Source organism: Saccopteryx leptura, chromosome 3, assembly GCF_036850995.1.
Source record: "Saccopteryx leptura isolate mSacLep1 chromosome 3, mSacLep1_pri_phased_curated, whole genome shotgun sequence".
NCBI lineage: Eukaryota > Metazoa > Chordata > Mammalia > Chiroptera > Emballonuridae > Saccopteryx > Saccopteryx leptura.
In genome coordinates, this window is record NC_089505.1 from 183,392,790 (window position 1) to 183,405,252 (window position 12,463).

Sequence of the window (12,463 nt, forward strand, 5' to 3'; positions counted from 1 at the left end):
GATATTCTGTGTGGGAGAGTTTTTAGTTTTCTCTTTGGGGCTATCCTATGTCTTAGTTTTGACTGAAGATATTAAATTTTTTTTAATATCAAAAAAATGCATGTTGTATATATATTGACTTTTTACTAAATGTAATCTCATTGCTTTTTTGTAAGTCCTTCAAAGTAGGCACAAATGCAGTTATTAGATGTTAACAGCACTCTATCAAGACTGCAGTTATTCAGTTGAAGTTTCTTCTAATGACACATGTTTATTGATGTAAGTGCCTGTGTGTATTCTCTCATGTTAGCTGACTTATTTCATTGTTAAGACATGTATAATTGTAGCTAGTGAGCTTTCTCCAAACCTAAGTGATATAACATCTTTCTTTGGGTGTGAAAATGTTCTAAAATGAGTTTTTATAAATAAAAAAATGCCATGATTAACCCTTACTATTAAAGATAATATATAGGCACTTATTGTTGGTCCAAAGCTTAAAAAATAAAAACATTGGGAATAAAAGGGTAGGCCCACAGAGTTCCTTTGCAGTGACAGAATAGTTCTGTATCTGGATTGTGGTGATGGTTCTAGAATCTAGACATGTGATAAAAGTCATTAAATAATAGACCTACATACCAAAGAGCATGTGAAAAGTGGTAGAAGCAAGTATGGTGTACAGTCTTGTTAGACTATAATGCCAATGTCAATCTCCTGGCTTTGCTTCAGTTATGTAAGGTGTGACATGGGATCTCTTTATTTTTTTAATCCATTCTACTATTTTTTGCAACTACTTATGGACTGTAATTATTTTAAATAAAAAGTAAAGTTTAGAAAAAAAAAGTTTTTTGGAGCATGGCAACCAGTAAATAGATTCTTCTTGACATTTGTGACTCTTGTAAAATGTTAATACACATGCTGAGAAATATTTGAATCCTGGCGGGTAAACTCTGTCCTCCCACTCTGGTTAAAAAGGGACTTGGAGAGCTCCATTCAGTATCTCTATTACTATTGAAGGTTGGATTCTTCCAACATAAAAGTCAAAAGCCTGCCGTTGTTATAGCCCTTTGTTGCCTAAAAGTAAATGAATTTGTGCCATGGCGTGAAAACTTGTTTATAGTAGTCAAAGGAATGGCAATTAAGAAGAAAGAGCTTCAAGTTTTTCAACTTTGATGTGTTACTATTAAGTAAAAGCATGAAGCATTTGAAAAATGTAGGATTTGAATTAACTATTGAATGAGTCCAGTTTGTGAGAAAATAATGAATTCATAACCACTCTTAAATGTATTAAATAGAGAGACTATTCTATTTTTTCTTCCTTCTCTCCTCTTTGTTTTCTCTTTTATATCTACAATTTAAATTGATGGTATCTTATTTTTCTCTAGACAAATTTAATTGAAATAATTCAGACTTTGTGGGATGGTATTCAGAAAATATGTCTATTGAAATATCTTTATTACAATAAAATTAAGCAGTAGTGAGAGAAAAAAAGAAAATGACCTCCAATAAGATAAATCAAGAAAAAAAAGGAATCCACACACCAAAAAATTGAATTAAAGAACCATAGGTAGAGCAGAGACTAAAAAATAAAATACCTTGAAAAACTTTATGGTGATAGATTTGAAAAATTTAACCCAAAATGAAAAACCTGTAGAAAATGCACACTGACTTAAAAAGAAGTGGATAGCTTGAATATCTTTATATGTTTAAAGGAAAATGAATGAATGAGTTATTAAAAATTTTCCCCAGAGGAATTTATTCCAAAAGCAAGTATAACTTAAAACCAAATAACACTATATCAGATGAGACCATTACCAGTGTCACTTACAAACATAAACATGAAAATTCTAAACCATAAATTCAAAAGGTAGCAGAACAAATGATGTGACTCCTTAAAGTCAGCGTTATGGACTGTGTTTGTATCTTCCCCATAATACATGGTGTTGGAACTTTAATCCCCAATGAGATGATATTAGGAGGTGGGGCTTTTGGTAGGTACTTGTCTAGATGATGTAATGAGGGTGGAATTAGTGTCCTTATAGGAAGAGAATGAGACTGGAGTGCATACTCTCTCCCAAATGCACCAAGGGAGGCTACGTGAGTACACACAAGGAAGAGGGCCCTCGCCAAGGAACCTGACCAGCTGGCATGCTGACCTCACAGGACTCCCAGTCTCCAGGGCTGTGAAAAATAAATGTTTATAGTTTAAGTCACCCAGTCTGTGGTGTTTTTTGTTATAGCAGCCTGAGCTCAGTGAGACAGTCAAGGAGGCAATCTGCTTTTTGTTAGGTCCAACAATTTGTAATGTGTTTCTTCTTTTTCTATTCTTTTATCTTAGTAGCACTGAACTGGGTTCCAATATGAGACTGCAAAGGAGCCTCTCACCTTCTTCTGATGTTAGAGGAAGTGGTTCAAATGTGTCACCTTAAAGAATTTTGTTAGCTGTTGTTTTTTTATGTAGATTTATTATCAGATTAATGGAGTTCTTTCCATTCCTGGTTTAAAAGTTTAGAAGAGACGTAGGAGACAAAACAATCAAGTGCAGTGAGTGAGCTCTGTTTGGCTTTTGATTCTAATAAACCAAATATAGAAAGACAAATGTTAAGGTATTTGAGGAAATTTGATTATCAATTGAGTGTTGGAAGACAATGAAGAATGATTTTGACTTAGGTGTGATCATGCATTGTGATCATGTAAGAAAATGTTTATTTTTGTTTTAATATTGTGGTGAAATATGCATGACAAAATTTACCACTGTAGTGATTTTCAAGTGCACAAGTTCTGTGGCATTGTGTATATTCACATAGTTATGAAACCATCCACCACCATCCATTCCCAGAACTTTTCCATCTTCCCAAAATGGACTCTGTGCCCATTAAACAAGGACTCCCACTTCCTCCCTCCGGCCCCTGGCAACCACCATTCTTCATTCTGTCTCTGACTTTTTTCACTTGGTGTAAAGTCTTCAAGTTTTATCCATGTTGTAGCGTGTGTCAGAACTTCATTTCATTTGAAAGCTGAAGAATATTCCATTGTATGTGTATGCCACATGTTGTCCATCATTCATTTTTTGATGGACACTGGAGCTGCCTCCACCTTTTGGTTTTTGTAAACAATGCTGCTATGAACATGGATGTGAAATATCTGTTTGAATACCTACTTTCACTTTTGGGGGTAAATATCCAAAAGTGGAGTTGCTGAACTATGTGGTAATTCTATATTTAATTTTTTGAGGGATTGCCACAGTTTCCCACAGCAGCTGCATCATTTTACATTCCCTCCAGAAGTGCACTTTCTTCATCTCCTTGCCAACACTTCTTGAGAAAATGCCGTGTTTTTAATAGATCTCTATGAGGTAGAGCCGCAGGAGAGGACTTACTAGTCACCCATTGCCTGCTGAGTAGCCCTGTCCTACCCACAGAAGTTCAATTGCTCACCAGCTGGCTTAGGCTGCCTTCACTCTTAGCAGTGACTCACCATGCGTATATTTTCCACATAAAACTTCTATCATGTCTGAAAGTTGACATAAAAGAGAAAAAAAAAAACCCTGAACACTCTATGATTTAGTGATACATACATATGTAGTAAAACTGTTAGTTTGTTAAAGGTTTGAGAATGTTAGACCCTACTTCTGATAGTAGGTACCATTTGGGCTGGATGGGGAGGATAGCGTCAGGGGAAGAATATCATGGAGTTGTTCATGTTCCAGTTTTTAAGTTGGGTGCTTACGTTTTGTTTATGCTTTGTTACCTCCATGAATTACATCTATTCTTTTGTGTTCTAATATTCTGATAATATTATATAACTTACATTTTAAATTGTAAATCGGTAACTTTTATTCCTTAGTGTTGTGGCCCTACATGCCGGGACCAGGTTTCATGTTTCAAATGCATAGTATGAAGGAAAAAAGAAAGAATAGAGTGAGTTTTATAAAGCTAAATTTATTCAATTTCAAAAATTGTACGTGTTCTTCAATTATGTTCTTCCTTTTTTATTTTGTGTTAGAAGGGCCTTTAGAAATCAAATCGTAGGGTTAAAAGAATGCAGTTTGTTATCTTGCTTTACCGTACCTACAAATGGCAAACAGAAAATGTAGCTGACATTGTGAAAGGTCATTACCATTAAAAAATATTTTTACTAGTCTTTGAAATGAAAAATTCTAGGAGTTATTGCCTCAGAGAACAGTCAATATGGTAATCTCATTTACTGCCCTTTTCACAAAATGCATCTCTAATTTAAAAAGCTAAATTAGCAGAAGTATCAACCAGCCTTATCTAAAGACTCATGGATAAATTTACTCAGCAATGACATACTCTAAGCTCAGAGGAGCCAGATTCTCAAATATCAGCTGATGATAATTAAAACTAACATTTATTGAGCACCTAATCTACTGTTGACTATTTTATATATAGATTGTCATATTTAATCTTCAGAAATGTTATTATTCCTGTTAAACTGGTAACTGGAAATTTGACTGGTATCTTGCTCAGCATTACATAAGTAAAAAGAAAGGGAGCTGAAACTCAAAACCCATTTGACACTTTGATACTCCATTAACACTCTTAGCTACTACATTTTCTACCCCACGTGGCATCCCTGTTAAAGAGTCCAATGCAAGGGGCTGCAAGATGGGTACTGAGTGCTGAATTCAGAGCTCAGCCCTCTCTCATACTTCTTGAACTCTGAAATTTAAGGAGTTCAGAATCATACAGCTGGAAGGAGGAATGCTCAGCTCATTGGAAATACTATTCTTTCACCATGTGATCTTCAAATGCATGTGTAGGCAGTGACCTAATTATGCTTATTTTTTTGTATCCCTGTGAGACATTAACAAAAATGCACTGGGCAAATTCAAATGGAGGCAAAAGATTGGGGGAGAAAGGAGTTCCAAGCAAACTCTGATGACCAGTGGCTAAGGCAGTCTGGGGCAGTGAGAAAGGTGGCACAGGAGAGTAGAGGCATCAGAGGACATTAGGGTCAAGGGATTTGGGTGAAAGAACTCAAAAGTGGTTGGGTAGCAATCAGAGACTCAGGCTAAAAAAGCAGAAGAAATTTCAGAGTGCTTTGAGTTAATGTCTTGGTAGAGGAAAAATGAGAAAATGCACATATAAGGCAATGAATTCTAATTTAAACTGTAATAAAATGAAGGCTTTGAATTATTCTTCTGTTTTCTCATTTTTAGATTATCTCTCTTTTCACATCTGTCTGTGAGCATTTGCCAGGATTCTTTCTTATTCATACATGTTGTCTTCCAGCATTTCGAAATCTTTATCCTTAAGAATTTCATGCAATTTCTCCCCTTTCTATCAAGCTCAGACTTTCTCTTCATCTCTGTCTCTTATTCATTCTTGTCCTCCCTTCTTTTCTTGTGTTTGTTGCTTATTACTGTAAAACAAGTCACCCAAAACAAAATTGCTTAAAACAGCAATGTAATCTCTCATAGTCTTTTGGAATGACTAAATTCAACAGGGAAGTTCTCTCTCCAGGTCTCTCATGCAAATGTCATAATTGTGGGTGGGGAATGGGTATGCATCATCCAAAGGTTCTGCTGGATTGGACATCTATGATGGCATCTTCATAACATGTCTTGTGCTGCAGCTGAGGTGGTTGAGGACTGATTAGACTCTTCCCTCCCTCATATCTCCATCTCTCTCTCTCCCCCCCCCCTTTTCTCTCTCTCTTTCTGTCTCTCCATGTGCCAAACAACCTCTCTAAATGATTAGCTTGGGCTTCCTTACAGCATGGAAGTTTCAGAGTAGTTGGACTTCTTACATTGTAGCCATCTTTCCCCACACAAGCATCCCAAAAATGAAGAGTGGAAGAAAGTTTAAATATATAATCTAGCTTAGAAAGTCAGTCACCACCACTGTTGCTGCATTTTTTTGGTCCTAATAAGGTCACAGGGCCAGCCAAAGCCACCGTAGGGCAGGGAGACCTCCCAAGGGTATGAGTACAGGAAGGTACGGTTTACTGAGGGTGGTGTACCTCACCAATGATTAGCTACCACATTCTCATTTATTTGATATTTCTGTCTCTTTCTTGGCTCCCTATAACTGAAAAGACAAAACAACTTGTTTTGTCTTTTATCTTTACGTTTATATTTTTTCTTTCTAATTGTTTATATTAACAGCAATTGGAAGATTTCTTTTAGATATTCTTAAGCATTTTCTCTCAAGTAAATATTAAAAACCTATTTTCAGACCCTGGCCAGGTGGCTCAATTGATAAAGTATCATCCTGTTATGCCAAAGTTCGATCCCCCATTAGGGCCCATAGGAGAAGCAATCAATGAGTTCACAACTAGATTGAACAACTAAGTGGAGCAAGGAGTTGATGCTTCTCTCTCCCAACCCTCTCTCTCTCTCTCTCTCTCTCTCTCTCTCTTTCTCTCTCTCTCTCTCTTTCTCTTTCAAATCAATGAAAACTTAAAATATATATATTGTTTGATTTAGTGACATTATAATTTAAGCACCTAAAAGGCCCCATAGAAAAGCTTGTGTGACTATTTTTTAGAAAGTCTCTTTGGGAAATCAGATTTGATTCACTTTATAACCACTGATGATAACATATCAAACTTAAAAGGCAGATCAGTTTTAAGGAAAAGTGATACACCCTCACGTGTGGGTGGCCTTGGGTGAACTCCCCAACAATATTGCTTTTCATGCTCAGCCACTAATTAGAAAACCTGTTCTCTTGTTGGGACTGAATCATGGTTTACTTTCTGGTTAGACCTTTTTAAACTTAAATTCAAGCTTACATAAGCCAAAGCTTATCCTTTTTTAACTCCCAAATTTAAAAAAGAAAAAGAGAGAACTTGAACCTGAAAGATTTGTTGCATGGTCACATGGCAATTTCAGAAATTCTTTATTTAAAACCTCATACCCTATATGTCTTAACTTTCCTTAGTTTCTGCAAAATGCCTCTGAAGTCTTAGGTTTTTGTAAAGCGTTATTGACTTTTTTTTTTAAGAAGTTAATTCTCCAAAGCTTTCCCATAAGCCTTGGAAAAACTTTGCCACAGAGGATTAATTTGCTCATGAGATTTCACTGCAGTAACCATTAAGAAAAAAACTTAACAGGAGTAGCAGAGCAGAAGCATTTTCTAACCCTGGGGAGAAGAGACATAGGCTTATGGTGGGAAACAGCCATCCTTTCCTTTATAACAATTGCGAGTTAAGCGTCTGGGTTGCTGTCATTTCTCTCACACAGACTCTATGTAGATATCTGAAAGGGGACTGAAAAGTGATAATTACTCGTTGTAGTTTTTCATAATTTGTCTTCTCTTCAAGCAGGGAAAAGATTTTATATAAAAAAAACCAGCTTTAAACTCAATTCTTTCCCAATTTTAAGAAAAGCATTAGAAAATAGTGAGTCACCCCGTTAGTGATTTTCCCCATGTGTCCGTTTTCATACTAGGGTTCTACGCACAGATTAAGTGGACACTCCATTAGCGTCACAGAGCAAAGGATCCCCCTCAGAGCCCATCAGCCCTCAGCTTCCATCAGCAGAGGGAGGGCCGTGAACTCTGATCAGAGCAACATTTTCTGAGAAGCTTTACCCTGAACCCTTTAACAAAAAGTTCTACTGAACAGCAGGCATAATTTGAGGACACTTGGAGCTTCAGGCCCAGACAAAAGGCACTGCTCACTGTTCTCCCCACTGCTACAACCCCTACCAGAGGCGGGCTGGGGGCTAGCCTTGGCCGTGTCAACTGCCACTGGTGTGGGAGGAGCCAGCCTGAGGTGGGCAAAGCTTCAGGAAAGACAGGGGACTGAAAGGGGGTAAGGGCCAGGATCACCCTGTTCTTATGTGTTGTTTTCTTAATTCTCACAACTTCCCTGGGAAGTCATGCTAGCCCTGTTTTTGCAGATGAAGAAATCTGAAGCCAAGAGTTTAAATAACGTGCTTTCATGAAATTTAGTTAACTTAAGTATATAAGTAAAATAAAATCTAAGAATTTTATTTAACCCTTGGGTAAAATGAAGGATTTTAATCCCAGCCTGCCTGAGAGCCTAACCAACATCCTTCCCGCCACCCCAATCCCGCTAATAATAAACCATTGCTAACCTGTAATCCACTTATGAATTAAAATGGGAGACTTTCTTGTGAGGTTAGCCTGTGGCACTTAGTCAAGTAACAATAGTTGTCACTCTCTCTTGTTTAATCTTATAGTGGAGTACGACAAGGAGTTCTCCCCTCGTCAGCGACACCACAAAGAGTTCAAGTTCAACTTATCCCAGATTCCTGAGGGTGAGGCGGTGACGGCTGCAGAATTCCGAATCTACAAGGACTGTGTTGTGGGGAGTTTTAAAAACCAAACTTTTCTTATCAGCATTTATCAAGTCTTACAGGAGCATCAGCACAGGTATGAAGGCTCAAGGAAGCCCAAGGGTGGGGCTGGCCCCATTTCTCACCCTGTCATCATATAACCCCAAGTATGTCTATGGAAGGTGATATGGAGTTCAAGGGTTGCACATGAGCATGATGAGAGGTGTGTTCTACATGGTAGTGTTTAGCCAGCAGGAAGGCTTTTTGCTATTAAGTTGAAGATTTTCCAAATGGTTTTCTCTTCTTAAGCAAGCCAGTAGACGGTATTTACTAAGCATCCTAGTGATTGGAGAATGTATGACTTATTGGGGATAAAATGTTTCCCACTATTGTTTAGCCACTACCTTGAATGATGGGTAAGAGTGGCTAGAATAAATTCACACGTGAAAATTATGTAAGGATGCTTACCAATGATACTGATTCAAGTGAATAGAAGGCTATGTATTTATGCATGTAATGTATACATATATTATACATATTATATGGATGATACATCTTTGAGTAAATGTGTGTGTATGTCAAATGTATTTTTTATCATCTGGATACAAGGGTCAAATCATTTTATAAAAAGACTGCAGTGAGGTATGTTTGTGGGGCTTCCTAGCAATAAAAAACTTCCAGCCTGATGGCAGTGGCGTAGTGAATAGAGCATTGGCCTGGGACGCTGAAGACTCAGGCTCAAAACTCCAAGGTTACTGGCTTGAGTGCAAGCTCACTAGTTTGTCTTAACTTGAGACACACATCCCCCGCTCCAATATGTATGAGATGCAATCAGTGAATAACTAAGTTGACGCAATGATGAGTTGATGCTTGTCATCTCTCTCCCTTCCGATCTCTCTCTCTCCTCTCTCTCTAAAAAAACAAACAAAAAACTTCTGTGGAGTGATATTGGTAATATTTGGAGGAAGGGCTGCAGGGTGAAGTATTACAGCAGTTGTTCAAACCTATAGCACATAGAAAACAAGCCAATCACCTTGAATTTTGCTTACTATTTAGGGGTCCATTTAGTACTTTGGGGAGGGTGGAGCGCCTGAGGCACACACACACAGTAGATTAGCATTGCCTTGTGCCTCTCAGTGTGCAGGAAGTGGAAACTCAGCACGTGATTTGACAGCCCAGCAATCAGATGGTAGATATGTAAATAAAAGTTCAAGGAAGGGAATACAGACAGGGAGGGAACCCCACATTAACAGACTCTATAAGGGGTTTGCTAGCTTTGGCTTATATTATAAACCAAATTTTTATAATTTGGTCCACATTCTTGCTTTGAGTCTTAGAAGTCTATTGACGTCCCAAGAATGTCCAAAAGTTTAGGAGTGACTTTAGTTTACCCTGAAATTATAAATCTATGTGTGAGCCTGTCACAAATATGCACACTAAAATAATAACAAATGTTCAATTGTCCCATAAAAGTTTTATTTTAGTTTTGAGAGCACTGTTAACATTTGGCCCTTATGCATACATACCCAAATCTCTAAGGGGAGAAATAAAGAAGGAAGGACACTTGCCAGGTTTGGGGACACATCATGGTGTTGAACATTCACAGTGATGGCTGTCTGTGAATTCTTGCTGGAATAGTTAAATAAGAAGTGGAATGTAGTCAGTGTGGTATCTTTCTACCAGACCAAGATTGCAGAATGAATGGGAAGTTTTCACTCCTACATAAAAACACATTTGGTGACTTAACTGTTAAGGTCCTCTTTTGAAAAGTTAATAATTTGTTGCTAGATTTTCATTTTTTGATACTTCAGAGAGAATTGGTGTTCAGTGATTCTTTGGAACTGCTTTAGCCATTGATTTCAATCTGCCTAATAATTTGTCCCATTATATATTTTTTTCTGGTGAAAAAAAACCCCTGATGCCTTTTTGGTTCAGAATGCATGGTTTTCTCTGTCCTACAGGAAAAGCTTTATAGTGAAAACACTAGATTGTTGGTTTTGTGACTATAAAATTTTTTAATTATTATTTTTTAAAAAAGAGCTAGCAGACCATTTGTAAGGTATATATTGAACTTCAGCCAAAAATGAACAGCTGCCTTGCACTTAAGATGGTGGTGTCATGCTTCCTCGGGGCCAGCAGTGAGTTTGGAAAACAAAATCTCAAACTGTCCCAACCTTTGATGACTCTGTCAAAGCAGAGTTATAATTTTTCTACTCTCTGGGATGGGGATATTTGTTGATTGGGTGTGTTAAATCTTTATGCATAGAAAAGGGAAAATACTGGGAGAATTTCATGTTTTGAAGGATTCCAGTTTGGCCAGGGGGCAGATTTTCTTTTCTTATCAGTGGGCCTGGGGCCCAGGCCTGCTGCTGTCGCCTCATGTCCTTCCAGAGGCCTCCAGATTCAACTGCAGGACTCCACAGGAAAGCTTGATCTCCCCATCTGTATTGTCTGGAGACGATTCTCCAAGCTTGTCAAGAAACTTACTTGTCTAATCTGTGTTCCAGGGAAATTTGTAGTATTTGATGGATTAATTTAATTTAACAAATCTTTGTGTTGCAAAATAGTTGGCCCCCTTGCAAAAGAGGAAAATAAATCCCCTCATAGATTCAACTGAGGCAAAATAAGTTATGTGTTGGGCCTCCTGATATAAAGGGTTATTAGGAAGCCCGACCCAGGGAGGCTCAGAAAAGATTCCTGGAAGATAGGCCATTTCTGTGTTCACTACACAAACGTTCTTCAGACTGGTAAGAAATCATTGGACCAGGTAAGTTTTTAAAAAGTGGCATTTTGAGTGAGAACAAAGAAACATTTGCTACTTTATTCAAAACCTGAGAATAAGCCCTGAGATGGAATCTAAGTCCTAAAAAGTTCTGAGCAAACCACACAGCAGAGTGGGATCAGCCACCCAGCAGTGTGCACAGTTAAATCAGAGGAACACAGGATTGCTTTGCACTTGATTTTTAAAATATACTCTATGCCAGGGGTCAGGAACCTATGGCGCATGAGCCAGATGTGGCTCTTTTGATGGCTGCATCTGGCTCGCTGACAAATCTTTAATAAAAATAATAATAACGTTAAAATATAAAACATTCTCATGTATTACAATCCATTCATTTCCTATCGCTCATGTTCATGGTTGCGGGTGGCTGGAGCCAATCACAGCTGTCCTCCGGGACAACACCAAATTTTTATTGGATAATGCGTAAGGTACACAGGTTGTTGTATGGCTCTCATGGAATTACATTTTATAATATGTGGCGTTCATGGCTCTCTCAGCCAAAAAGGTTCCCGACCCCTGCTCTATGCTATGGTGTGGTCTTTGTACTTTAAGATGAATTCAGTGTTAACCTCTGGTGTTATAAGTTGTTATGTTTTTATGATGACTGGTAAAAATTGGCATTTATATAGTACTTAGGGTTTGGAAAAGATCTTCTCATGTATTCCAACATGATTTTATTATATAAGCAGGACAAGCATTTTACTTATTAGCGAATGAAACGTGGCATATATGAATTTTGCCAAGTCAAAATTATTAGGCCTAAACTTTTGTCTGCTATGCTTCCCAGAAGTCACCCCGATGACTTGGGGACAGTCCCAAGATAAAGGTAAAAGGCCAGAAAGAGGTAAGCAGTCTCCTACTGGTGTGCTGCCTGTCTCCACCCTCTTAGCCCTGATGGGAACACACCAAGGATGCATCTGTTTGGGTGTCAAGTGAGACAGTTCTTTTGGGGGTGAACATGTGTCTGCTATTCTGGAGGAGGGATATGACGGTGAAGAAAGACTAGAATAAGTTTATACAGAGTATTTGTACTTATCCAGAGTGTTCTCCATTTGTTCCTTTACTTCACCGTTTCTTCTGCATCTCATGCCCACTAAGCTGTCTTCATACCTGGAGCATAAAGGCTGCTCTGAATAATGTTTGCTCTTTCCTATTCATGTATGGTAACATCATGGTATCGTATTTCTTCTTATAATAGGTACTCACGAGCTTTACTTCTATAGCACCTTCAGGCTAATAGTGCACTTCCGAGGCCTTTGAAGAATGTCACATTCATCTACATTTCTTGTTTGACTAAAGATATACTTTTAGTAGTTCTAATTGATTTTGTATAGTTAGAAGTCAAAGAGTATCTCCTTCAAGCAGCAAGATTTTTTGTTGTTGTTGTTTTTTGTTATGAAGAGAGAGAGGAGAAGCATCAACACATAGTTGTGGCACTT

General features: G+C 37.9%; 1 protein-coding gene across 1 annotated transcript in view; it reads left to right on the top strand.

Annotated features, from left to right (window-relative positions):
- BMP6 (bone morphogenetic protein 6) overlaps nt 1-12,463 on the top strand; it is a 213,511-nt gene that overhangs the window by 167,133 nt on the left and 33,915 nt on the right. The window contains exon 2 of the mRNA XM_066376998.1: nt 8,147-8,339. Within this exon, the coding sequence (XP_066233095.1) occupies nt 8,147-8,339 (193 nt within the window). The remainder of the gene's footprint in view (nt 1-8,146; nt 8,340-12,463) is intronic.